General features: G+C 44.0%; 1 protein-coding gene across 3 annotated transcripts in view; it reads left to right on the plus strand.

Annotated features, from left to right (window-relative positions):
* LOC146808740 (cell adhesion molecule CEACAM6-like) overlaps positions 1 to 27,142 on the plus strand; it is a 335,917-nt gene that overhangs the window by 223,218 nt on the left and 85,557 nt on the right. Inside the window, exon 4 of one of the 3 annotated variants that reach the window (XM_085615555.1) lies at positions 22,256 to 22,534. The exons of the other annotated variants lie outside the window; for them this stretch is intronic. Coding sequence (XP_085471681.1) covers positions 22,256 to 22,534 — 279 coding nt within the window. The remainder of the gene's footprint in view (positions 1 to 22,255; positions 22,535 to 27,142) is intronic. 3 annotated transcript variants of the gene reach the window in all.

Here is a 27,142-nt window from a genome sequence, read left to right on the forward strand (position 1 = left end):
GATTCCTAATGGCTTACTGTGCGGTAGCATTAGAGGCAATCTTGGGCCAGCGAACCCTTCTCTGATCATTAGTTAGGATGGCATGCGCATGCACAACACAACCAACATCAATTGGAGGGCCATTAAAACTACTATCTGATAGTAGCAACGTCAGGGGGTTGTGGTCACTTTCTATCCTATTAGTCACCACCATATCGATAACAGCCGGCCACAACTCACAGTTAACCAAAATATAATCTATTCTGCTACCACTTCTGCCATTATTAAAAGTCAAAGTCCCAGACCTATCTGATGTCGTTCTGCCGTTGGCAACCCGCAGGCCCTTTTCAAGACAAAGACCCTTCACGTATAATGCTGCTTGGGTCCATTTCCTAATTGGGCTTAGTTCCAACTGGGGAATTCCCCAAACAGAATCCTCAGCCTCAGACAGTTTCCCGTCATCATCACCCAGAGGCTCAAAACATGTGTTAAAATCACCTGCCACCACCCTATGGCCATCACTGGACACTGAACAGAGTAGATGGTCTAAAAGATAGACTGTAGGGGAGCATTTGCCACCCGGGAGACCTCTCACGTAGATGTTTATAATGAGGATATTAAGGCCCCTTGTGGAAGTAATCCTGATAACCAAAATATCAGGATTATCGATTAGGACTTCCACAGCTGTAATGCCCTCACATTGACGTACCCAAATGGCCAATCCACCCACCGGTCTGCCTCTAGGACCCTTGAAGGCTGGTTTAAAAAAGTTCAAATACCCTACACGAAATAGGGGAACTAGCGACCAGGTCTCCTGAAAGCACCAGATATCTGCCTGGTCGACAAAAACCAGGCAGATAGCCAATCAGGAACTGCAAGTCTAGAAAGTAAGCCTGCTATGTTCCAGGAGGAGATGTTAACATTATGAGTATCACTCCTTTTATGCACTATCTGGTTCGCCACATTAGGGTGGGAGGTAGAACAGGCATTGGGTAAGCCAGGTAAAGCTAAATCTTCTCCTTGGACCAATGGAAGTGATTGGGCAGGAGGCACCCAACTAGAGGCTTCTGAGACCCCTGTTGTCTCAGTCCCGGAATGAACGCTGACAACAGTGAAGCGATTCTGTAACAGAATAGAATCAAAAGGCTGCAGGCCCTGCTGGGAAACAAAATGCGAGGCACGGAACTGTCTGGTGAGCGCATCCCTTACTGTTCTATAAAAGTAACCAAGGGGCAAAATCATGATCTCGTTAGAGTTCGGAGCATATTGGGAGGCCCTCTCCAAAATTTGCTCAACCAGTAGAGGGGACCTAAAACTCAAAACCACACACTCCCCTACCAAAGGTTTGTGAGAGTGGCCAACCCATTTTACCCGCCTAACCATTTTGAATTCATTAAACAACCTTTTGCTGGTCCCTAGTTTGTTCCCAAGATAGTAAAGGGCTTTATTTTTAAGATTAGACCAGTGCTCCCTTGTCCCTGCTGGTAGTGATGGAACATTGGCTAAAATAACTGTATAGGGTGTTGCTTCCGGGGGGAGGTGTACATTTATTAACTCATCAGGATCCACTGATGCCTGGTCAGCAGATCCTTGGGTAGACCCCCTTAACTGGTGATCGGTCAAAGGCCTATCAACAATGGTATGGGGGGCCATGGGCTGATTAGAGTTAGCTCTATTAACTACGTGATCAAAGATGTTAGCAACTTGGGGTCTTAAATCGAGAGGACCATCAGGAACCCCTCCGCCTACGTTGCTGGCCACATCATTTGAATTAGGTTCAGATGAGGTTACAGCAGGTGGGGTTTTACTTGCCAAGGATGCTTCAATACAGTTTAGCCTAGATGCCACAGAATCTAGCTTGTCCAAAACAGGTTGGATAAGTAAAACTAGCTGTTCCTTAAAAAGTGAGTTTAAAAGCTCAAAGCTCTGCTGGGTCAAAGGTTACAAGGAGGAAGTATTAGCAGAGGCAGAAGGAGTCCCACAAAAATGAGCTCCTCTATTACCAAGGGGTGCCTTAGGGGCACTTAACTTGCTTGGGGCTCTGCCTTTCATTTTCTTGCAGGGCGGTTCTCTAGTTTTAGGGTCAGTAGCTCTATGTTTGGCCCTAGTTGTTACCATAACAGGACTGGGGAGGCTACTTACGGGTGGCAAGGGGTCAATAATCCCTGCCCTAGGTGTTAGACATACCTTATCCGCCAGGGAACAGTTACCAGGCCCAGTATTCATAGAGGTATCCTGTTCGTCCACATGCTGTACAGAAGGTAACACCAAAACTGGTTCTAGGGATAGTCTTCTCTCCACTGCTAGGATCTTATGATTAACTACTGACTGGACTACGGCAACTCCCTCTACGCCGGAACCACCACCAAACTCCAGAAGAGACTCCAGCGGATCCAGAACGCCTCAGCCCGACTCATCCTGGACATCCCCTGTCGCAGCCACATCTCCGGACACCTGAGAGACCTGCACTGGCTCCCGGTCAGCAAGAGAATCACCTTCCGTCTCCTGACCCACGCACACAAAGCATTGCACAGCCAAGGACCAGCATACCTCAACAGCCGCCTCAACTTCTACGCTCCCACACGCCACCTTCGTTCGACCAGCCACGCCCTCGCCACCATCCCCCGGATCCGAAGAGCCACCACAGGAGGAAGGTCCTTCTCCTACTTGGCCGCCAAGACTTGGAACTCCCTCCCGTCCCACCTCCGCCTGACCCAGGACCACCTCGCCTTCAGGAAGCAGCTCAAGACCTGGCTGTTCGAGCAGTAGCGGACCCCCCCCCCCCCGAGCGCCTTGAGACCCTCCGCGTGAGTAGTGCGCTATATAAATGCTGTGGTTGATTGATTGATTGATTGATTGTCAGATAGTCATCAAGAGTCCCCACCAGCCTAACCTCAGCTTTTCTCTTACTCATGATACTAGTAGCTTGATACTTGTTGCGCTTATGCTAGAATATGCATACACGGAACCCAGTGAAGGAACACAAAAACAAAGGAACAAAGCCCACTTTTTGTCAATTGGCTACAAACAACCCAGCGACATAAACACGAAATGCCAATCCAGAACCAAGGGAATGGGCCCAGCCCAGCCTCAACCGGCCACTGACGGGCAAGGACGGGCCCGCCCTTGGCCCCGCCTTCGCCCGGGCGCTGCCCGCGCGCGTCCCGCACAGCGGGGCATGTAAGCGGCTTAAGTAACGCCCAGGCGCTGCCTAGTGACGATTACGGCAGGCGCCGGGTGCTGTGTATGCTGGGGGGTGTAGTTATCCCAGCCCGTTCCCCTCACGGCAGCAGTGTCAACTGTGAAGATGAGGTCAGGTAGGAAATGCCCCCAACGCTGGCCGTTCCACTTACGGCAGTCCCAGGCGGAAGGAAAGTGTCTGATGTCCTGTAGGCGCGTCCCGCGCAGCGGGGCAAGTAAGCGGCTTAAGTAATGCATGCCCAGGCACTGCCTAGTGACGATTACGGCAGGCGCCGGGTGCTGTGTATGCTGGGGGGTGTAGTTATCCCAGCCCGTTCCCCTCACGGCAGCAGTGTCAACTGTGAAGATGAGGTCAGGTAGGAAATGCCCCCAACGCTGGCCGTTCCCCTGACGGCAGTCCCAGGCAGAAGGAAAGTGTCTGATGTCCTGTAGGCGCGTCCCGCGCAGCGGGGCAAGTAAGCGGCTTAAGTAACGCCCAGGCGCTGCCTTGTGACGATTACGGCAGGCGCCGGGAGCTGTGTATGCTGGGGGGTGTAGTTATCCCAGCCCATTCCCCTCACGGCAGCAGTGTCAACTGTGAACATGAGGTCAGGTAGGAAATGCCCCCAACGCTGCCCGTTCCCCTCACGGCAGTCCCAGGCGGAAGGAAAGTGTCTGATGTCCTGTAGGCGCGTCCCGCGCAGCGGGGCAAGTAAGCGGCTTAAGTAACGCCCAGGTGCTGCCTAGTGACGATTACGGCAGGTGCCGGGCGCTGTGTATGCTGAGGGGTGTAGTTATCCCAGCCCGTTCCCCTCACGGCAGCAGTGTCAACTGTGAAGATGAGGTCAGGTAGGAAATGCCCCCAACGCTGGCCGTTCCCCTCACGGCAGTCCCAGGCGGAAGGAAAGTGTCTGATGTCCTGTAGGCGCGTCCCGCGCAGCGGGGCAAGTAAGCGGCTTAAGTAACGCCCAGGCGCTGCCTAGTGACGATTACGGCAGGTGCCGGGCGCTGTGTATGCTGAGGGGTGTAGTTATCCCAGCCCGTTCCCCTCACGGCAGCAGTGTCAACTGTGAAGATGAGGTCAGGTAGGAAATGCCCCCAACGCTGGCCGTTCCCCTCACGGCAGTCCCAGGCGGAAGGAAAGTGTCTGATGTCCTGTAGGCGCGTCCCGCGCAGCGGGGCAAGTAAGCGGCTTAAGTAACGCCCAGGCGCTGCCTAGTGACGGTTACGGCAGGTGCCGGGCGCTGTGTATGCTGGGGGGTGTAGTTATCCCAGCTCGTTCCCCTCACGGCAGCAGTGTCAACTGTGAAGATGAGGTCAGGTAGGAAATGCCCCCAACGCTGGCCGTTCCCCTCACGGCAGTCCCAGGCGGAAGGAAAGTGTGTGATGTCCTGTAGGCGCGTAAATATAACTAATACGGTCCCTTTCTTACCTCCAGCACAGCTGGCAGGCAATACATGGGGCATCATAGTGCTCAAAAGCGCCACCTCTAAACGCACAGATGGCAAAAGGTGGCAGCTGGCACACACACACAAGCTGGCAACACTTCCTTCACAGTGAGTAGCACTCACAAGACCACAGCCTCAAAGCACGTTAGGAGAGGAGCTCCCTGACAGTGGAAGGTGGGGGGTAGGGTTAGGAGAGGAGCTCCCTGACAGTGGAAGGTGGGGGGTGGAGTTAGGAGAGGAGCTCCCTGACAGTGGAAGGTGGGGGGTGGGGTTAGGAGAGGAGCTCCCTGACAGTGGGAGGTGGGGGATGGTAGATTTGGTAGTTAGGGGATTAGGAGAACAGTTTCCTGACCGTGGAAGGGGATAGGATTAGCTTCCAGACAGGAGGAGGTGTGTTAGTGGAAGAGTCTACTGATAACGCAGGGGGTGTTAGAGAAGTGACTTTTCAGCAGAAGTTGGGGGTAGTTGGCGTGGGCAGAGCAGGAAGCACACCACTGAGATGACCGATACTGGGTCAGAAGTTGGCAGATCTCTCTTCAGCTTGTCATGCAGGGCTGTGGGATCCTTGTGGGGCACATGTGCTCAGACATCAGAATTACCAATGTTGTAATGTGGGCTGTAGTCAGAGTGTAATTACCCATTCGGCTGGAATTACAATACACCTGGGACACACACACGATGCAAGAATGACTCTGACTCACAATCAGGATGATGTGTCAAAAGCGCCATCTCCTACCGCGCAGATGGCAAAACGTGGCAGCTGGCATACGTTCACGAACACTTGTGACTTTGCCTCTGCAAGCATGGAAGTTGTGATCATTTCTACCCAGCCTCCAGTCCCACCCTTGCGACACCTGAGCCAGTGTAGATGCTGCTCCTTTGCTGTTAAACAGAGAGAGCAGCTCGAGGATTGGCTCGGTCAGGGGCTGCCGCCGCTCCCTAGGACACTTGGAGGCTGTATCTCTAATCCCTCGGGACCTACATTGTACAGGTCAGTCTACGGTAATTGCTATAACTTCTAAGGTGAACGTTAAATTTCTTTCATATGTTGTGTAATACATTGTAAGTTAAACAAGGTTTAGCTCTGTATGTGGGAGTCATAGAAACATGCATCCAGATATGTAGTGTCTGAAGATTGAAAGCACTTTATTATAAAGTGTGAGCAAAACAGGTGTGTTGGCGCGGTGCATCTCTCTACTGGTGCATCCATTGATGCTGATCCCACCTGTGGTGCAGCCATTGGACAGTTTCTTGTATTTATCATGGAATCAACTCTCACTTTCTCTTGCACGGTTACATCTCCCCTTTCTACAGCGTACATACACATGGCTTCTCAACGGGCAATCCTTACTGAATACAGGATCTGAGCTGGTCATTAACTCTATAACTCTGACTCTGGAAACTATACCTGTGACACCTCTAACAGTGTCACGCATCTCTCTTAGTGCTCAACATGTGACATTTGCGTCCTGGGTGGGAGTTATCTGCAATGGCAAGTGACTCATTATTTATTTTTTACTGTCCTTCACTGCAAGGGTTTGATTGTCGGTGACAAACAGTTAAAAAACTGCAATATGTATGCCCATTCAAATGGGGCCGATAGACATATATCCAATTCTGAGAGGCCCTTACTCGAACGGCCATCTGAGAAGTTTGACTATGACGGAGATGGAGTAGTTACTTCAGAACCTAATAGGCTGCCCACATCTAAATAGGGCAGGAGGACAACTATGTTGGTGGAGCGGGAACTCCTTTGCAATGGAGTTCCCTCTCCACCAACATTTAAATCAGGCCTTAAGTCTGAAGATAAAACCTTTGACCAGAACAATTGCTTGGTGTATCCAAGTTCCACTCCATTGTGGTCAGCCTGATATTACTCCTAGGACCCTGTCCATTGCTAGGGTGCAAATGGCCTTCAGGCAATCAGGCAGTGCCCAATGGGCTGTATAGGCAGGTCAATGAGTGGGCTATTTTTTTTACTGTTTATGGGCTTCTTTTATGGTCTGCTGGGTTGGTTTTTACTCTTGAGTTTCCTCCATTCAAATAAATGTTGCATACAGCAAATTTAGAACCATGCAATCTTCCACACCTTGAAAAACATTTATACAAAGTGTCATTACAAGTTGAAAACTGCCCCAATACAATAACATGGGCCACTCTTTAGCCATCTAATTCAGTAATGGGGCACTGGTCGTTTTGTAAGTGGTTTTTGTCTTAAAGATTAAAAACATCATAATTCTTGTCGCCCTTAATTTAGGAGCCTATTACGAACGGTAAACAGGACCAACCGCCAGAGGTGCGGTGGTCCCGCTATGACAATTAAAATCAGCACATTTTACATTGCGGCGGGCGGTGCTGTCAGCAGCACCCACCGCAATACAAAATATGCATGTTGTGCATTGGCATGCACACCGTGACAGGCATTGCGCGGTGCCTGCCACCCTGTGCATGCCAATGAAGGGGGGTACCTCCCCAGTGCAGGCATCCGCCCCCAAACCCCCAGGGTCCGCAACAGGCCCCCAAAGGCATTCTACGCATGCCTTTCCATGGCGGAGTCTCTGCCATGGAAATGCATGTCACTGCAGGCATGCTAATATGGATGGTGCTGCTAGCAAGACACCGCCACCATATTATCAGCCTTTTCCGCCCGACCGACTATGTGACCGGCAGAAAAGCAGCGGACGGTCTTTCCGTCCGCTGCAGTGCCCCTCGCCATACTAATATGGCGGGGGTGAAAATGGATATTTGGCGGGCGGATCACCACCGCTGGTGGCGAATTGCCAGATATCCTAATAGGCCCCTTAGTTTGAATATCTTGGTGACCTTTTGCACAATATTTTATTATCTATTTTTCTAAATTGGATTGGGGATTTTTTTTGTATTTTTCTATACTTTGAAACTGTTGGCACTGCTTGAATTTAACTGCTTGTGCCATAGCTTTTGGGGTTTTAACAGAGACCTCTTATTATTATTATGATTGTTATTATTAAATGGAATTTGTATGGCGCACACATACCCCCGATTGTTTCCCGGGGCCAGACTGGTAGGGAAGGAGAAGTAGTGAGTGAGAAAGGAAAAGTATTAAAGGTTAGAATAACCAAGTCTTTAATCCCTAGCAGAAGGCACTAAACACGGTTTCCTCTCGTAGGGAAGCAGGTAGGGAATTCCATAGGGTCAGACCTAAATAGGAGAAGGACCGAGCTCGCATACTAATACATCTGACGTTTGGAACAACAAACCTGGTCTGCTGGGCAGAACACAGAGGATGCGAGGGCTGATAACGCTGAACCAGAGCATGAAGATATTGAGGGGCCGCTCCTGTTTTAATTTTAAATATATAGCACAAAGCTTTGAATTTGACCCATTTCTTCGCCGTCAGCCAGTGAAGGTCATGAAGGAAACCCGAAAAAGAGGAGAACTTAAGGACATGGCAAGAAAATCTAGCAGCTGTGTTTTGCAATAATTGGAGTCTCTGAAGCATTGCTTTGTTGGAGCCCAGATAAAGAACTTTGCCGTAGTCCAGTCTAGAAGTAACCAGGGCATGGACTACTGTTCTCTGTGCTTCTCTTAGAAATGTGTTTTGAACTCCTCTAAAATCAATAACCCTGTTTGTGCAAATGATATCTTAACACGTCGGCTCAACATCCTGTGATTCTGGGCACATCACTCAATCTCCCCATGCCTACCAAAAATTAATTTGTCCACCTTTAACACAACTAGTGCTCATGTACAGCGCTCCAATACCTTCGGGTCGAGTTTGTGCAATATTAATCTGCAATAAAAAAAATAGTGCTCATATCAGTTATTGAAAATATTCCCTTTGTGTTACACACTCCCTTGAGAGTAAATAAAAGAGGAACTGTCAAAAACATTTTAATTTGCAACCAGTATATAATGATTGCAACTAATACATTTGGGGAGACCGTGCTTGATTCCTGGCATTTTTGCACATGGCCCCTGGCCACAAACCAGCACCGCACTTTACCCCTAGTTCCTGGAGGGACGTGAAAACCGGCGCAGCGGTCCCGCAGCGCGGGAGACCGCGCTTGATTCCTGGCATTTTTGCACACGGCCCCTGGCCACAAACCAGCACCGCACTTTACCCCTAGTCCCTGGAGGGACGTGAAAACCGGCGCAGCGGTCCCGCAGCGCGGGACGCGTGCGGGCGCGCCTGGGCTGGGCCCGGGCGAAGACTGGGCCCGTCTTAGCCCGTCCTAGGCCGACGTAGACTGGGCTGGGCCATAGCTCTTGGTCGTATGGTGGAGGGCTACCTGGCTCATAAAGCGATTGTAAAATACAAAGGGAGCGGGTAAGTCCGTGCTATCTGGCTTTACTTTACTTTCTGCATTGGAATTAACAGATTGACAGTGACCCCCTGGCAGCATACATTAAGACATGGGGAAAAGGAAAACTATGTGTCCAAAAAATCCTCATATGTAGGGTGGGGGAAGGAGCCACCGGACTCTTTTGAAATATCTGACTGGAGCAATGGGGGCCATAGAGCAGCAGATTTCATCTGTAGAAGAGGCTATAAATATTGAAAGATCTGGCCCAGTAGAAGAGGGTGACACTGGGAAGGAGTCTTCCACCCCCCCACTAGACACTCATGAAATCATTTCTCCCAGTGTTAGCACAAATGGGTGTATTGCAAACATTTCTGAGCGTGTTTCTATATGGGAGCTAGAACTGGATGGGGATTCCCAACCACCGACTAAACGAATGTGGAATACTATAAACTCCAAAACCAACTTAGCTAACATCCCCCACAACCAGTCAGAGGCGAGAGCTGTCAATAATAACCCTGTATCCGGCACCGTGCGGGATAAAAATCCTAAAAAGACTAAATCAGTGTTGGAACCACGAAGCCGCTGGAACAATACTAATAAGGGCCCGTCGTAGAACACTCAAAAGGAACTGGCGGCTCTAAATAATAAGTTTGACATTTTGGACTCGTATTTGCGAGAAACCCTATCTGATCTTGTTAAAAGAGTGGGTATGTTGGAAGCTACATTTTCAAGCCACTTGGAGACTCGCCAGCCTGTTACTACAAGTCATAGAGCACCTAATCGTGGGGATTTTGTACTGGAAGGGCAAGCAAACAACTCTACTCTAAAGGCTGTCACCATTCCCAGTCCTAGTGCGAATTCAACAAGGCATAATCAGATTTTGGCTTAAATAGATTTAGGCACCATACCAATGGGTATACTCGCAGACATTACACAGGGGTTTTCAAATCCTGTGTTAAATTTACCAAATATTGGAATCCACCTCCGTCCTGATGTTGCCCCCAGGACAGGCCAACAACAGAAAAATTATTTAGGAACCCATAATCACCCTGCACTAAATAACTCAGCACCTGACTATAACCTAATTATTGATCAATCTAAGATAGTTGTGGACCTTCCTCCTGCTGTCTCTCCATATACTGTTATTCTGGCCAATGTCCCGCGACTTCGTGTCGGGGCCATAGAAGAGTGGGATACATTAAGGAATAAATCATTGTTTTGGCTAGGTTCCAAAACCGGCCCCACAGATAACCTTTTCCATAACTTTAAAATGGCCAGAAGAGTTAGTTGGCTGGGGAAGGGCCATAAGTCTATGCCAGGGGACTGTGTGATATTGACCTTTAAGTCAATAGAGTTGGTTCACCACATCTTGACCAGGGTGGGCTCACCTTCTATTTCTTTGCATGATATTAACGTGGTCCCGTTTGGCTTCTTTTATCAATCTTTTAACTCTATACATTTACATCCACATGACAGGGAAAATCCCATGAGGCACACACTTTATAATGTCCCAGTGCAGAATCGTTATGATCTCTTCTCCCATTTGGAGCAGGTGGATTGACGCCCTAAGAAAAGAGAGGGGCCGAACCTGTTAAGTAGAGATGTTTACATAGATAGGAGACCATCAGTACAGGGACTAAACGATTTGGGCCCCATAAATGTTATGGTAAATCCACCCATAACTTTAGAGACAATCACACAGGAAGATTCTAGGAAAGATACTTTCTTGGCCCTAACCAGTAAAGTCTCTGAAACAGTAGGTAGAAATCCAAGTCCAATTGTTTCTCCTGCCCCTAGTCCGGAGAAAGGTCTATTAGCGTCCCCCAAAGTGGGTCCTGTAACTGCAGTTGAACCAAGCATTAGTGCCTTAAAGGAGAAGTTCATAGATTGTACCTGTAAGATCTTGTTTTGGAACATCGCTGGTCCAAAGTCCAAGATTGTGAACCCACAGTGGACAGAGTTTGTATTTAAGTTCGATATTTTATGCCTGCAGGAAACATGGGCTGAAGATGCGATCCACATAAATGGGTTTAAGACCTTTCATTTACCTGCAGTAGCATCAACGCATGGGAGAGCAATGGGTGGACTTTGTATCTATGCTGCATGTCATACAAACTTGTCGAAGATTGTAATATTGGTTACTGACCGCCATTTCCAAATAATAGTGGCCAACTTGGACAGATCTACTGGTCTATTGATAGTGAATTTTTATAATAATGCCCGCGTAAAGATCAGGTAGAAATGTTGGGGGCTATATCCCTACATGTTATTAAGATTCAGGAGGCCTCCACTAGAGATCTATTTTTAATCTGGGGAGGAGATTTTAATATCAATCTCTGTCAGCACTGGGACACTGGAGTCTGTGGCCTTGGATATAATAGCGAGACGAGTCTCCCTCATTTTAACCACTCTGGTACAGGGGAGATTTTAAATGATTTTATGCTCACCGGTGACATGGGCTTTGCAAGCATCTCTTGTAGCTCTCCGGCTCCTTTTAGTCCAACTTTCAATGGTCGCGGACTTTATTCCACCATTGATTTTGTTTTAATTTCAGTAAGACATGCCTCCAGACTTATAAATTTCCAAACTCATGATATCTCCCAAAGTGATCATTTTCCGCAGAGCATTGAAGTTAAGTTGAATTGCAGACCAGCCAAAGGGAAGGACTCCTCTACGTACTGTGTAAATGATGTCACTTTGACAAAACAAAACGGCTACACGCTGAGCTGGAAAAAAATAGACCCAGACTCATTTATGAACATGATCACATCAAATTGTAGTGATTCTATTAATCAATGCATAGGGGAAGGCTATTCAACGTTCGAGATAGTGGAGGGGTTTTCCGTATTATCTAAATTTATAGGCAATTCTTTACATGTAAACTCCAATAGGAAATCTACCCAAAAGAAAGGGTGGTTTGATCACAGTTGTACTATAGCCCACTCCAAACTTAAATCTGCTCTTCATAGTAAGCCCATAAATAACAATGATATAAAAGAAGCGAGAAGGGCATACAGATATGCCTTGAAAGAAAGGAAAAATAGGCTAAGGGAGGAGGCATGGAATAATCTCCGAACTGCATCTGAACTGAAAGATTCCTCAGCATTTTGGAAAGCGGTAAATGCCCCGTTTTTAGACAATGCAGGAAGGGCAAGTAGTGAGATAGCGGTAACCAGGGAGGAATGGGTAGACCACATCTCTAAATTATATTCTACCCCTACCCCTAAACCAAGTTTTAGCGACTTGGAGGGGGACCGGATACAACCCCAGATTGTTAATCATCATTCGCAACTTAAACAGGATCTTAAAGAGATTAAGGAGGCGATTAGATTGAGCAAGAGTGGTAAGGTGCCAGGGCCAGAAGGCATCCCGGTGGATCTTTTTAAACATAATACAGACTTCTGGGGACCTATTTTAACTCACGTAATTAACGCATGCATATCAACTAGTTTTATTTCTACCTGGAGCGAATCGATTTTGGTCCCAATTTTTAAAAAGGGGGACAGGCACAATCCTGCATGTTATCGCCCCATATCGCTCCTAGACTCCACGGTTAAAATAATTGGAAGAGTAATTTTATCTAGAATACAGGCTTGGGCAGATAAACGCTCTATTATCAGCAATATCCAATATGGCTTCCGTAAGGGCCTGGGAACGATAGACCAGTGCCTTAATCTAGAATTAATTCTCAACAAATACACTAAGGCTAAAAGGGGCCCTCTATATTTAGCATTTGTGGATTTATCCGCCGCGTTTGATTGCGTTATTCACAACAAACTATGGCCGATTTTAGAGAAGCTGGGAGTGGAACTACCTCTAATTTCTTTAATGTGTGAATTTTATATCAGGGCGAGAGCTATGGTGCGTTTTGGCATGGGGGAGAGTGTACTGATTGTTTCACTGTAGGCAGAGGAGTAAGGCAGGGCTGTGTCCTGGCACCCCTTCTTTTTACCTTCTATATTAACAACTTAGATCAGACTTTGCGAAAGGAATGCCAGGACCTGCCAGGGGCAGGGAACTGTCCTCTCCCTGCGTTAATGTATGCTGACAATGCAGTGCTTATGGCCTGCACTCCAAATAGTCTCCAGATGGTTTTAATTAGCTTTGTAAACTTCATGTCCTACTTGGGACTTACAGTTAATTCATCTAAAACTTTTATACTAAAATGCGGCTAGGTGAGTAATAGGTGTTGTCCCTTCTTCCTTGAGGAGAATATTTTAACCTGTGCCAATACTTTTTCTTACCTAGGGGTTCTATTTGACCGTACTGGTTCGTGGTCAAAGGCTGTAAATTTACAAAGAATGTTGTTTAATAAGGCCCTGACAGCTCTGAACAATTTTGGAAGAAAATTAGGTAGACATCCCCCCACTGAACTGCTCCACATTTATAAAGCTAAATGCGTATCAATAGCAACTTATGGAGCGGGTATTTGGTGATATGTAAACGTGACCTCCATACAAAAGATACAAAAGATTGAAAATAGATTTCTTAGACATCTGCTTGCCCTTCTGGCTAGCGTTTCTACTTTTAACTGTCACATGGAGTTGGGAATATCGCACATAGAAGATGTCATTGGCATTCAGCCATTTCTCCTCTGGCATCACATTTGGACTTCAGAACAGACCAGTCTAAACCGCCAAGTAATCAAAGACTGCTGTGCGCTAGATGGGGCCCGACATATAGGATGGCTCACGCATATTAAACATTTTTCGCGTAAATTAGGCCATCCAGAATATTTTGATAACCCTAGTAGCCTGACTAAATTAAACAGGAAAGCTCTGAAACTCAGTTGCTTGCATTATCTTGAAAATATAAGACTAAATACCGAGATTAATAAAATTTCAGTTTTGGCACATCAAAACATTCTTACCATTTTTAAGATACAGCCGTATTTAACATACGTAACCCCCGATTTCGATAGATTTTTACTAACACGTTTTAGGATGTCTATTGTACATAGGCTATTCAGTTTCCCAATAATTAATGATTGGTCTAGGCACTTGTCCAACTGTCCATGTGATGGCGTGTCCGCACAATCTACCATGCATGTATTATTCTTTTGTAAATTTTATACATGCCAGAGGAAACGGTGGATACTTCCGGCCCTCAAAACATTAGGCCTGAAATAATGTCGCCCAGCTTTTCTGGTTATGCAATCCTTGGGGGAAGAGCTTATAACTTTAGCAGTCACATTGTTTTTAAAGTCTGTTTTTAAATGTAGGAAGACTATTCTTAAGTAAGAATTTGCTCTGTAAAATCCATTCCTTCCGAGGTTTGTCGTGCATCAAACAAAGTACAGTATTGTTAGAATTCCCAGGATCCCTGGTTGGCTGAGGTAGGTACCGTAGGCCAAACAGGGACCTGCGAGCCCCAACATTAGGGAAAAGACAGGCCGCCTCTAGAGATAGCCCCCACTCCACCCCCTTGGTAGCTTGGCACGAGCAGCCAGGCTTATCTTCAAGGCCAATGTGTAAAGTATTTGCAATTACGCTCACAGCAATCCAATGATGACACCACAAATAGACTCCACCCGAATTTCATAGAAAAACAAGTATGTTTATAAAAAGATATACGATGCGACCACACAATACTAAACCAACATATGTGTCGGGGGAATGCCCCCCCTGGCCTATTATTATTGAGCTAAACTAAACAATCCTACGTAATCCTAATGTCGTAATATGCAGTTCGTTATGCAAGACTCAGGTACTTCACAACATAACAATAATGCAGATCGTAATACGGCTATCTGGCGATTTGTACTGTCACTGTAATGCAGTGTGGTAAACTGCTACGCCCCCGTAATGCAATGCGTACGGTCCCCTTTCAGGTACTCTGTTAGGAAAAAGCAATGCAACTTGTCATACAGTTATCGGACAGTTCGTTATGCGAAACTAATGCAATGTGGAGAGGGAGTAAGACCTCTGACCCTCGTTCTAGGTCCACTCTCCCTGCAGCTCTGCTGTGCCATCTCTTGCCTCCAGACCCCGACCTCCTCCTTGGGAGGTTCGAGGCTGCTGTCCGCTCCTGCGCCTGCTGCCCGCTCCAACTGGGACCAGACTGCTTGCAAACACCGTAACCTTTCCCAGCCATTTTTTTCTTAATTAAAACAGTGATAAAATGTTTGATATGTCTGCATTTTATGATTCAAAGGAGCCTAAAAAGCTGAACAAATTTTGATGACAAATCACAGTTTTATTCTACCTGGTTTATCGGTTCTGTGGACATTTTTGTACATTTAATATTAATAGAGCATAATTAACAATGTGCAGAATAGTAATCGATGCTTAAATTCATATCTGTACATCTATATGATGCTATTGTTTTTGAAACCGTTTTGATTTGACCTGTGAAAGTGTATTTTTTTGGTTTATGCTAAATAGACCTCAGTTTATTTTATTTATTTGTTAAATGCACCGATCATCCCCAAGGGGATCCCTAAGTGACTTTTCAGTAGGGAGAGTCACTCTGTACGAAGTGAGATTATCGGGTGAATAACCATATATACAGAAGTATTTTAAAAGTGGTAAAGTCAGGGCATGTTCTAAAAGATAGGGGTAGCTGATTCCAGTGATCTTTGGCCTAAGAATGAGAAGGAGCAGCTAATGAACCTAGTCGTTTGAATGTGTTTGGGGCGTAAAAGTAATAGGTCACTGGACCTATGCTGCCAGAGAGGGATGTATGGCTGAAGTTAGTACCTGAGGTAGAGTGGGCCATTTCCATGAAGAGACTTACAGACCAAAAAAAGATGTTTAAAAAGGACACGTTGTTTGATCAGAAGCCAGTGGAGGGAGCAGAAATAGGGCTCCAAAGGAGAGCGGAGGGGAGGTGCAGGACTAAGCTTGCAGCAGAATTCTGTACCACTTGAAATCTAGCCAAGATGCTTTCATTGATTACCACCTATAAGGCATTGCCATAATCAAGGCGACACATTATCAGGGCCTGAATCAGAGTTTTTCTGGCCTGTAGAGGGGTCCATTGGAAGACCTTCTTGAGTATTGGCATGAGGCTAAAACAGGTTCCAGAGACAGTTTTGACATGCTAACTCATAGAGAGATTGTCGTCAATAAGAACTCCTAGGTTCTTTACACATTTTTTAGGACTAGGTGAAGGGCCCAACTCCAATGGCCACCAGTCAGCTGACCAAGCTGAACGTGCTTTCCTGAACAGGAGGATCTCCGTTTTAGTCATGTTCAGCTGTAGAAAGTTGTTATTCATCCACATAGATATTCTCAATAGACATTTCTTAAATATGACTTTGGTCAGTGTCGGGTCATAGTCCATAACGACGACCATTGTATGTCATCGGCATAAGAGATGGTTTCAAACCCGCATGACCTGATGAGTCTTGCCAGGGGTGCCACATACACATTAAATTGGGTGGGGCTCATATTTGAGCCCTGTGGCACCCCTTTATCAATGACTATAGATGCCGATGAATATTCGCCCAGCTGAACAGAATCTGTACATTCAGACAGGAAGTTCTTCATTCATATTAGAGCTTTACCCATTATACCAATCTCCCCAAGTCTTTGCACTAAGATTTGATGGGAGATGGTATTGAAAGCCGCTGAAAGTTCCAGAGCACCAGCATAGCTGAAGATCCCTGGTCTAAAGCCAGTTTGATAGTGTCCGTTACCTCTATTAAGGTAGCTTCTGTGCTATGAGATGCACGGAAACCTGACTCTGAGGGGTCCAGCAGGAGATTTGATTTGAGGTATGACACCAGTTGGAAATTTACTAAGGACTCTAGGATTTTGGAAATAAAAGGAAGCAGAGAAATGGGTCTGTAGTGTACCATATTCTGCGGGTCTGCCGTGGCTTTTTTAAGAAGGGGTTTGATACAGGCTTTCTTTCATTTGAGAGGAACAGTGGCCGACTGTAGGGAAAGATTGCATAAACGTGTGAATGGGGTGAGCAGAATAGGAGACAGAGTAGTGATCAAATAGGAGGGGCATGATATGTGGGGGACCCTGATTTTATGGTGTTAATTCGGGCCTGAATCTGATCTTCTGTGACCAGAGCGAAAGATTCCAGTATGGAGGACTGCAAAGGCCCTTGTGGATCCTGAATCATAGAAGCTGCATTGTTTGTAAACTAACTATATATTTTGTTAATCTTTTGTTCGAAACAGGCCTCGAGGTTGTCGCAATGTGATTGCGACATGGGTATACTATGCTTGCAACTGCTTGGGTTTGTGAGTTTCTTGAGAATTTTAAAGAGCTCCTTAGACAAGTTTTCTGCAGAGTTAATTTTCTCTGCTATGTGAGTTCTTCCGGCCGAGTTGCAATCTTTTAGATATGTCCTAAGAGCAGTTTTATTGGCAAGTCTTCCCTCCTCTGATTTAGATTTCCTCCATTTGCGTTCTAGTTTCCTGACTGTGGATTTCTCCTTTAGAGATTCAGAGTACCAGGGCCGGGGGGGTTTCTCTTTTAGATTTGCATGTTTTAGGCAGGGCAATGGTGTCTAAGGCCGTTGTGAGAGAATCTTCAAAGGCATTTAAGGCCAGATTGATATCTTCTTGGTCAATAATATTAGGGGCAGTAAAGACAGGGAGAAAGGCAGAGAGTACTACCTTCCTCCAAGGCCTTATGAATTTGGTGCTCTGACTGAGAGTTTCCTTGTGGGTCTGAATGCCTAAGCGGAAGTTGACTTCTCAAAGCCTAACATTTGCTTCTTCACGGAAACATTGCTTGATTTAGGTGTTATAGTCTTACTGTAAGTAACTGCTGATATATGCATGAAGATTTCAATCCGAACCTGCTGGTCCTTTGGCAAACAGACCAGATCCTAGATATAATATGTATTCTCAAATGACTGTAGTTATGCATATTGTGGGGAAACTATGCCAGAGATGGTTATCTCATTCTAATTTGAGTGATGTGAAAGACATTCTGTCTGTAAAGAACAAAACACTTGTATACACCTTGATATTTGCTGCAATAAAAGAAATGGAGACATACTCTGAAAGAGAAGATGCAGAAAGAATGAGAGGAAATAGCAAAGAAATAATGCAAAGCGCATTTATGGATATTGACAGTGGTTTCCAAACATTTTCCAAACATATATTCCAAATCTCAACTATTATTTGTTCTGCCTGTAAGCTTCTAAAATAAGGTCTGATTTTTTAAACCAATGGCAGGCTCAAATATGAGCATTAACACATTTAAATTGGGCACTACAAACTCTTAGAATGTATACAATGTCATGGCAGCTCAAAAATCAATTGGCCATCTGTTTACCCTATCCCAATATAGATAAGGATCTTGAAAAAGGAGGAATCATACTATATTCCATCAGTTGAATAGATAGGTAGCAATCCGATTTCTGTAGCTTTAAATGCACAACTTATGTGGCTTCTGCATGGAATAATTTCCTTGCCAATTACTGCCGTTTATTTCTATGATTCTCAGGAAAGCATATGTAATAGTTTTTTGTAACATGTTTGGAAATTCTCTTTGAATTCAGTTGTTGGACAACAGACAATTCTGAATTTATAACTACATATACATGCACCAATCCACTAGGACATTCACTCCTATGTAATTCTGTCACTGTTCAAGGTACCAGCAGCCCTTTGAAGCCCACCTTGCTTGTAAACTCAGAGGAGCACCTTTATTCAATCCCTCTTTTCACTCACTTCTAGGAAACTGTTCAAGTTTTATTAGGATGAATGAACCTTGCTGTGGATTACACCTGACTTTTTATACATCCAAACTGTTCAAAAGACAGTTAAATGCTGTGATGTTACATTTTGTGGCTTCCAAAATAAATTGCGTGAAAGGTTTCCCTGGCCAAACGTAGATCTGATAAATATGCACTTTAATATTTATATCAAGCTTGTTGCAATTTTGACACAGAAAGAGGTGCCTTTAACCTCTGTCGGGAAACATTTGCTCTTCAAATACCCTGGTATGCATCTGAAATTCAGCAGCTCCTGCAGACTGAGTTCCTGGCACAACAGGCATAGTCCATGTTTTTAAAACAACTTGATCTGCTCTATAGACTGGTTCAGAGACTATTATTTTGGTGCATTTCTTCTTCAGGGCCTTGATTTCAAATCTGGTTGGTGGATATTAATTATTTATACTTTTTATACTTGTGGTATTATAAATCCCAACGTGAGTGGAAATGGATGGTAACCGACTGAGCACCAACGTTAGAAAGAAAGGGCATTCTACTTTGAAGCCTATCTTGTTAAACTAGAACTGAACTTTGGTCATGATTCAGATCTCAGTGGACAAGATACTTAGGATATCCCATCCGCCGAAATATAAATCCCATTGTATCCTAAGGGGCTTATATTTCGGATGATGGGAAATCCGTCACTGTGGTGATGGAGTAACCCATACGCCGAGATCTAAATCAGTCCCTTGGTCATTTTATAAATTTCAAGCTCCATGCTCTCTGTACATGAACTGTTTTAAAGGACATCCTATTGAAATAACCACTAATATTTCTCGACATTTGTAAAATAATTTGACAAATCAGAGTGCATCTAGCATAGTGTAAAAAATGCAGTTGGCCATCATTGAAGAAGCTATATTTGATAATGTTCCAGTGCCATCACGTGTGTTACCACCTGTGCCTACCCCAGTAAGCATCCAGTCAGCAGTTTCTTTGTTTTCAGGTTTAATTGGTGTTGCACGGCAACATATTTAAAGGTTGTCTCAAACATCACCACTTGACACTCCGAGACCTTATTCACCTGTTGTTTCAGCGTGCTCATTTTTTGGAAGATTTATGGCTTACTCATCATCAACTACATCTGGGGAAAATCTCCAAAACTTCAATAAAATGTTTTAAATATTTTTGTCTCATTCAATACAGAAGAATCATCATTATTTGTATGTTTGTGTCGCCTTATTTGGTAATGCAGGTTTAAAAAAGTTCAGATGTTCTCATTACAGCATGAACATAATAGAGACAATCAGAAGCTGCTGATGCTTGTCTATATATTAAAGGGCTTATTCACAAGTCCCTTGCGCCACCCTTATGTCACTTTTCCCATGTTAAAAATGACACAAAAGTGTTGCAAGGGGCTTGTGAATCTGCCCCTAATTTTTTATTTAGCTTTATACTATTAATGCATTTGAGACTTTTTTTCTTTTGTTGTAGCAGGCTGCAATAGTGAAACTAGAAATAAGGTATTAAAGCCTTGCTTTTTTCGTGTATGCATATTTGTTCATTGCACAGGCTTCATTATCATTCCAGGGATGGTATAATTGTCAAATATGTTTCGATTAACTATTCCCTTTTGAATTATACATGTCAATTCATTTTGACGCATGTATTTAAATATAAATGCACAAGTGCAAATGTCCTTAAAATATTTGTTTTAGTGTAATGTGATGATTCCACTTGCTCAAATATAATTTTATTGTTTGTTCTAGCTTTGCCTGATACTTTAATTTGTTAGGTACTATTTTAATAGTTAGCAAAGTTTCTTAGAATCTGATATCTTGATTTGTCAGTTATTGTTTCTAAAACAGTAAACAATGTGTCAAAGAACGTAAGTAGGTGAAAGGTTAAAGGGAGCTTCTATATTGATTTTCTTTTTTAAAAACATTGGAAATTTTTAAGGCAGAGTATATAAGCTGTATTGCATTATTGTTACCTAAAGGGGGACTTCAATCTTGGGTTTGTAGGTTGAGGGTTGTGCAGACGAGAGCTTTAGCTGCAAACACCTTTCGTTGCTGAAGGTTACACAAAAGACACATTGAGTCTTCCTATTGGCTTCTCTACCTACCAGAGGACATTACAGCTCCTGAGACTCAAAGATGGAAACAACAGCTGTCTCCCTACTGAGTACTACTTCTGGGGTTCTAAAAGTGAAAGTGTGGCCAATGCTAAAAATGAAACTCACTCTCTTAAGATCAACTTACCTAGGGTTAGAGGTAACTAACATAGGGCAAGCCCAGATTTATGTCATAATGTTACAGTATTTTGTGACTGTTTACAAATATTATTGCCACTATCTTGTTTAGTTTCATAGCAACTACTATTCATGTTGTGTGCCATAGATATGCTTTTGAGTTTAATAATGCATAATGCAATACATCTCTATTGGGAATTCTTTGTGAGTCCTCTATCTGTTCCTGTGCGTCTCACAGGACAGTTTTTTACCTAATATGCATGTTTCTCGTGTAGTTCTCAGTGGAGTGCAGGAGGTTGCAGTCCACCGGGTTTCCTGTTTCTTGTTGGTACATTGACCAAGACTTTGGTGCCAGAGATTCTAGAAAGCCTTTTCTCTGCACATATTGTAGAGAGGATTCCAGAAAATCTATCAGTAGACTACTATACAACTGAAAAGTGGTGTTACTGCTAGCTGTGGTGTATGTTGAAGATTTCAGTTCCTTGCTCTGGGTCTGGTCCCTGTAGCATAATTTCAATTTTGAATATGTTGAGTTTTGATACTCTTGAATCAGCTGATGTGTTCTGGACACCTAGAAAAAACCTGGAAATGTTCATATAGGCTATAAACAAACTTGATTTTCATCTGTGTTTGATTGTAGGATGCCCATCTAATGACTGTGAGTAGAGAATTTATGTAAATACTGAATTTAATTTGTGAATGTAATAATACTTAGGGGGCTGGTGTTTAAAAGGTTTGGTCACCATGTCTTGCACTCCGAAGGAAAATATGTGAAAATATGTGAACTCATACTATGCTAAATAAGACGGCGTAAGTTCAAATTGGCTTTTTGGAATTGCATGATCAAGAGTGCTGATCACTGATAAGAGGAGAGATGTTTGTATTGTAAACAGATTAGTATTGGAATCTATATGAAATAGTGCCTACTTATTAAGCCAGTCAACTGGGACTCTAGAATGTATATTGTCTAAATGTCCACTTCGGTCTAGATGTTATTACAGTTGAGTGACTGACGACTTTGTAATATTTTGTGCATGAGTAGGGGGACAGGAGGCTGCTGCCATGTTGAGAATATCTGGATCTAACTCTTGCGTGGCAAATTAATTGTAAACTCCATATGCCTGTCAAGCACCTGAGAGAGCTGACCTTTAATAAAGATTAACATCGAAAAATAAGTTCAAATAGTGGTGCGTCTAGGAGATCCTTGGAGATAAAACCATAACTCCAAAATAAATACATTACAAAAATATAATTTTATGGCATAAAATATAAACAAGGTAATACATGAGAAACAAATATTGGCAATTACCATTTACACACGGGTAATTGACATGAAGCATAGCATTTCACTACCCACAGGTATTTGCTGTTTGACAAAAAAGAGAATGTTTCTATAAGGGAAGATAGAGATTGTGATGGGTAGGAGAGGCCATCATTAGACAAATTGATCTGAGTAATTCACATTTGCACCTTTTTCTTCTCTACAGAAAATGTTTCTGTCCCTGTTATTCAAGCAGTGACTCAGAACCCGGTAGAGAATGGATCACTGGTTCTGATCTGCAATGCTTCGGGCACAGACGTCTCCTATCAGTGGTACCAGGATCACAAATTGATTATATCTGGAGGAAGAATTAATATCACTAATAACAGCCAGACTCTCACTCTTTCACCCTGCACCAGGAATGACACAGGAACCAACTTCACCTGCAGGGCGTCCAACGCTGTCAGTCATTCCACCAGCAGCCAATACACTCTCACCGTTAGCTGTAAGTGTGACCAAGAAACTCGTCATTTTCTTATCTTCTTTAGATAGACATTTTGCAGCTACTGCAAATGTGGATTCTTTTAAGCATTATATCTTAAAAAGGACTATACTAAAGTATAAGGTTCTTTTAAAACAAAGGGCCACATTATGAGATGCTTGGAATTGAGAAGTGGAGGTATGAGGACCAGAGATATGAATGCAAGCTGGTAGTTCCACCCCATAATCTCTATAATCATTGATTAACATCCCCAGAACTGTAAATAATATGTGGGTCTCAGAATAACAGCTCCCTTGTCACATGTAGATCCTGCTACAGGTGGAAAATGTCCTACTACCCCCGAAGCTATTAATATCAGGTGTGGGAACACTGGGCCACTCAAAGTGAGATGGTTCCCTATACCATCAGACAACTCAGGACAACTCAGGACTTTCATCGACAGACTATAACATTACATTAAAAAACACACAATATCATTACAAAAAGTCAAAAACAAGACTTGTTAAGACGTTTACCTTCCTGCCCATCTCCTTTTCACATTTACCTGCTGCTTCTGATCCATGTAGGCCTGAGTTGGATCTCCAGCTATAATGGTGACTTTCATTTCCAATAGCTCTATCCTATTTGCTGAGGCCTCTTAAAATCAGATTAGTATTCTGTGTCCCTACTCATTCTGCTTCAAGTTGATACTTTGCAGCATGACCCCTTTCCTCCTTTCCCATATTTTATAGTCTCAGTCCTAAGCAATAGTTCTGCTGAACATACTACTGTTTTTTTAAGTGTGTTTCCTTAGGACGCTGACACACCTATGTAACACTTCTTTGCATCCCTCTCCTCCATACTATACATGTGTACATTCTTCCCTCATTGAACGTGAGGTTTAATATGCTCAAACCTCTGTTAAGCTGTTTCCAGTCTGTTTCTTTCTGCAAAGGTGAAGTGCTGGATACCCTACTGCAGACGACAACTTGGGAATTAGATGAAATGCAGTGACATACTTTTGTTGATTCCCACCTTTTTCCCAGCTACCATGTTACCTTGAATTAGAGCTTTTTCACTTTAAATGCAAGTGGCCTGATAATCCCAAAGCCCCTTCAGGAGTCTCTTTAACCACACACCTTCTCCAATACTGTTACCAGTCTCTGAATCAAACTGGACGCACATAAACCTGTCAGCATGATATTTTAGTTACTATTTCCAATCCAACTTTACATCTTAATTTGGTTCAAATGTTCTATTCACTCTAGGATGCACAGTGTTACTTATGTCTATTCCAAAAGTCCCATTCAACTTCTGCCTGCCCTGCAGCTCTACTTATGAATGCAAGGTGGACAGCAGATAATGGCTGATCCCTCTGCTATCCCACGCACCACCTCCCTTGCCTCCATTTGACTCCACTGGCTACATTCAGTTCATTACTGCATTCACATGACATCTGAAGATATTTTACAACTTAATATAGAGGGGGAAAAAAGTTGATGGGTGGAACATTTGCAAACAGTATCAGCAACTTTCAGCAGCCTGGGAGCTGCATTCCAGTCCATCATTTTTCACCCAGTCTGTCTCTCCAACTAGAAACCAACAGCATGCAAATTCTTGTTGATTCTGTTCGAGTAAGAATAGTTCAGTCCAAATTGCCAAATCAGGACCCATCTGAATGAGAACACAAGCAAGCCCAGACAAGTGTCAGCCTTGGTAGGCCTCATCTGTATGCTATCGTCAGGAACCATATCTGGGAATATTCGTCACACTTAGGGCGCTGCACTGAGGAAAACACAAATGTAATGGGTGGAATGTCTGCAAAAAAGTCTCTGTCACTGGCAACTGCTCTGGTTTCATTCCAGTCCATCATTTTCACCCATTTTGCCACTTCAGAAGAAGACCATCTATATGCAAATCAGCCTTGGTCCTGCTCCCATTGGAACAGTTGTGTCCTAACTGCCAGGCCAGGTCCCCTCTGAAAGGAACCTCAAGACTGGTTTCAGCATGCACAATCCTTTTAAGTGTGATATAGATGGAGTCTGATGGCACATTGAGCGGGGAATCCATGTCTGGGTATATCCAGCTCACTGAGGATTACACAAATTGATGGCTGGAATGCTTGTGAAATGAGACTGGCCTAGAGTTGTCTGTCTTCCCATCTGGTGAGGACCTGCTCTGGCAGTTAGGTTTGGTCTGATCCTATTGGAGCAGGACCAATGCTGATTTGCATACGGCTGATCAGTGCCTAGATTGGTGCAGAGAGTGAAGAATGATGGTCTGGGAGGCAGCCCTGTGCTCTTACCAGTGATTGAGGTTAATTCATTGGTAGGTAAGTGTGCCTACAAGGGATTTCATTCAATAAACTAAATTAAACAATGTGAACAAATAAATGCGTTATTAAGCCCAAAACGGTGGCTATCAATTGAACAATCAATACATCAATTATCTCATTTATCTCCTGATAAATCTACAGCAAACAATTTAAAAACGGGTGTGAATTTTTCAAGGCATAACCTTATTTAATGTGAACAAACAAAGAGGGCACAAAGAATTATACCAAAACACATTGACCGAGGTTGATAAATGATATACAAAGATTGAGACCTCAGGGTCATTAGTGTGAGCATCTATTCCAGAATAATATCACAACGGAAAATGAATCTGATAAAAACAGAAAACAATTCCTTGAAAACATAAATCAATTGGGAAATAGATGAACTTGTCGACGTTTCGGTCTTAATGGCATATTTGTCCGTTAGACCATCTTCAGGACGATGAGTAGAAAGTTTTGATTGACCCTTATGTCTGGTCATACAAAAGATTTGTTGAACCAGGCTAATCACAACAATTATTAAAAACTTCCAGGTCACAGACACCGGAATAGCAGCTTTTTGACAGCTTGGTATGTGTCCAAACGCTGTCAGCAGGGTGTGAAGACAGGAGGCTTCTTAGTACAGAGTAGACCAGTATCCACGGGAGCGAAGATTATGCCTTTCCACTCCCCAGAAACAACTCCCACCTTGCCCTTTGAATACGCAAGAATAGGGAGGTATCCCTGAGGAGAGAAGAGACCGGAATGAGCCACCAGGAGGTTTTCTAGAATGGTCTGGGGGGCAGCGCTATGAGATGAAACATAGGTACCTGCAGCAATAGAAGAGAAACAACAAAAAGGCAGAGATTAGGACAATCAGCTTTCTAACCACTTTACTTCTACTTGCTTTTAAAAGGACCTCTTGTGTACGTTCTCACGATCACATATGCTAGGAATAACAATGGAGTATACATACAGTCCGTAAATAACTTGAAAATGTATCTTGGGGAGTTAATCAAACGTGTGCTTCTTATAAAACAAATGTTCACTCAGACACTTACTTGAAAACAGATAGGAGTTTTGTGATATATATATATCAGAACGTCTCTTCTTTCCAAATGAAGTATGTCTGCGTTGATAAGAGGAGTCTTAATAAAGCACCACAGTTCGTTTTTTCAATTAGTTTTTCTCAATTAGTTTTTTAAGGCAAAAACAATAAAGTTGTAGCGCTATCTAGTGCTCTTAGTAATTTGTGGCTATTGTCTTCATAGCTTTCCCAGTACTGCGAAGATCACATAACCGCCTTGCATATACTTCAATGCCAGCGGTATCCAGGTGAAAGCAATCATGTACGAACGCCTCCTTGCGCTCGAGCAAAAGTGAACTAACAAAAATAGCAAGCAGTTCATAATAAAGGCGAACTCGCGCTTTGCTTGAAACTTCTCACAGAATGAGTTCGATGAGCGCTACTCCGCGCTACCGCTTGTAACAATCAATAAAGAATGACTCGCGTGTGAAACAACAGCCGTATAGTCTCACCACGCAAATGTCTTCCGCGCTTACCTCGCGCTATGTCTCTGCAAAAGGAAGGATACAGCAGGGGAAACCAACGCGTCCTCGCGCTCACCACGGAAAGCCCAATGTCCCACGACTAAGGAAATCTTGCAGCGATCTCGCGCTCAAAATCTCATAACAGAAATCCAAGGGTCCAATGAAGAGGGAAAATCTCTCAGCGTTTCTCGTGCTCAGATGCTCACAGCTGAATTCCAATATGTCCCATGAAGAGGGAAAATCTTGCAGCATTCTCATGCTCACCAGCAAGGGAGAGAACGTTTACAGGAGAAGGCGGGGCTCACTGACCAGGAAGCAAAGCCAAGCACCTGGGAGCATCTCCTGCCGGCTTATAAGCAGTTCAAGTCAGCTGACAGGATAGCAATGTAATGTGGGAAGGTACACAAGATATCTACTCTCAGAGTGCATTATGGGACCTGTAGGAAGTCTAGAGTCTAACACAGGGACAGTGGGACGACCCACGTTGTTTTGCTCAAGCAAGGTTGTTCTATTTCGTTTGGACACATACCAAGCTTTCGAAAAGCTGCTATTCTGGTCTCTGTGACCTGGAAGTTTTTAATAATTCTTGTGTTTAGCCTGGTTCAACAAATCTTTTGTTTGACCAGACATAAGGGTCAATCAAAACTTTCTACTCATCGTCCTGAAGATGGTCCAATGGACAAATATGCCCTTAAGACCGAATCGTCGACAAGTTCATCTATTTCCCCAGTAATTTGTTTTCAAGGAATTGTTTTATGTTTTTATCA

The sequence above is a fragment of the Triturus cristatus genome, chromosome 7 (genome assembly GCF_964204655.1).
Source record: "Triturus cristatus chromosome 7, aTriCri1.1, whole genome shotgun sequence".
Classification (NCBI taxonomy): Eukaryota; Metazoa; Chordata; class Amphibia; order Caudata; family Salamandridae; genus Triturus; species Triturus cristatus.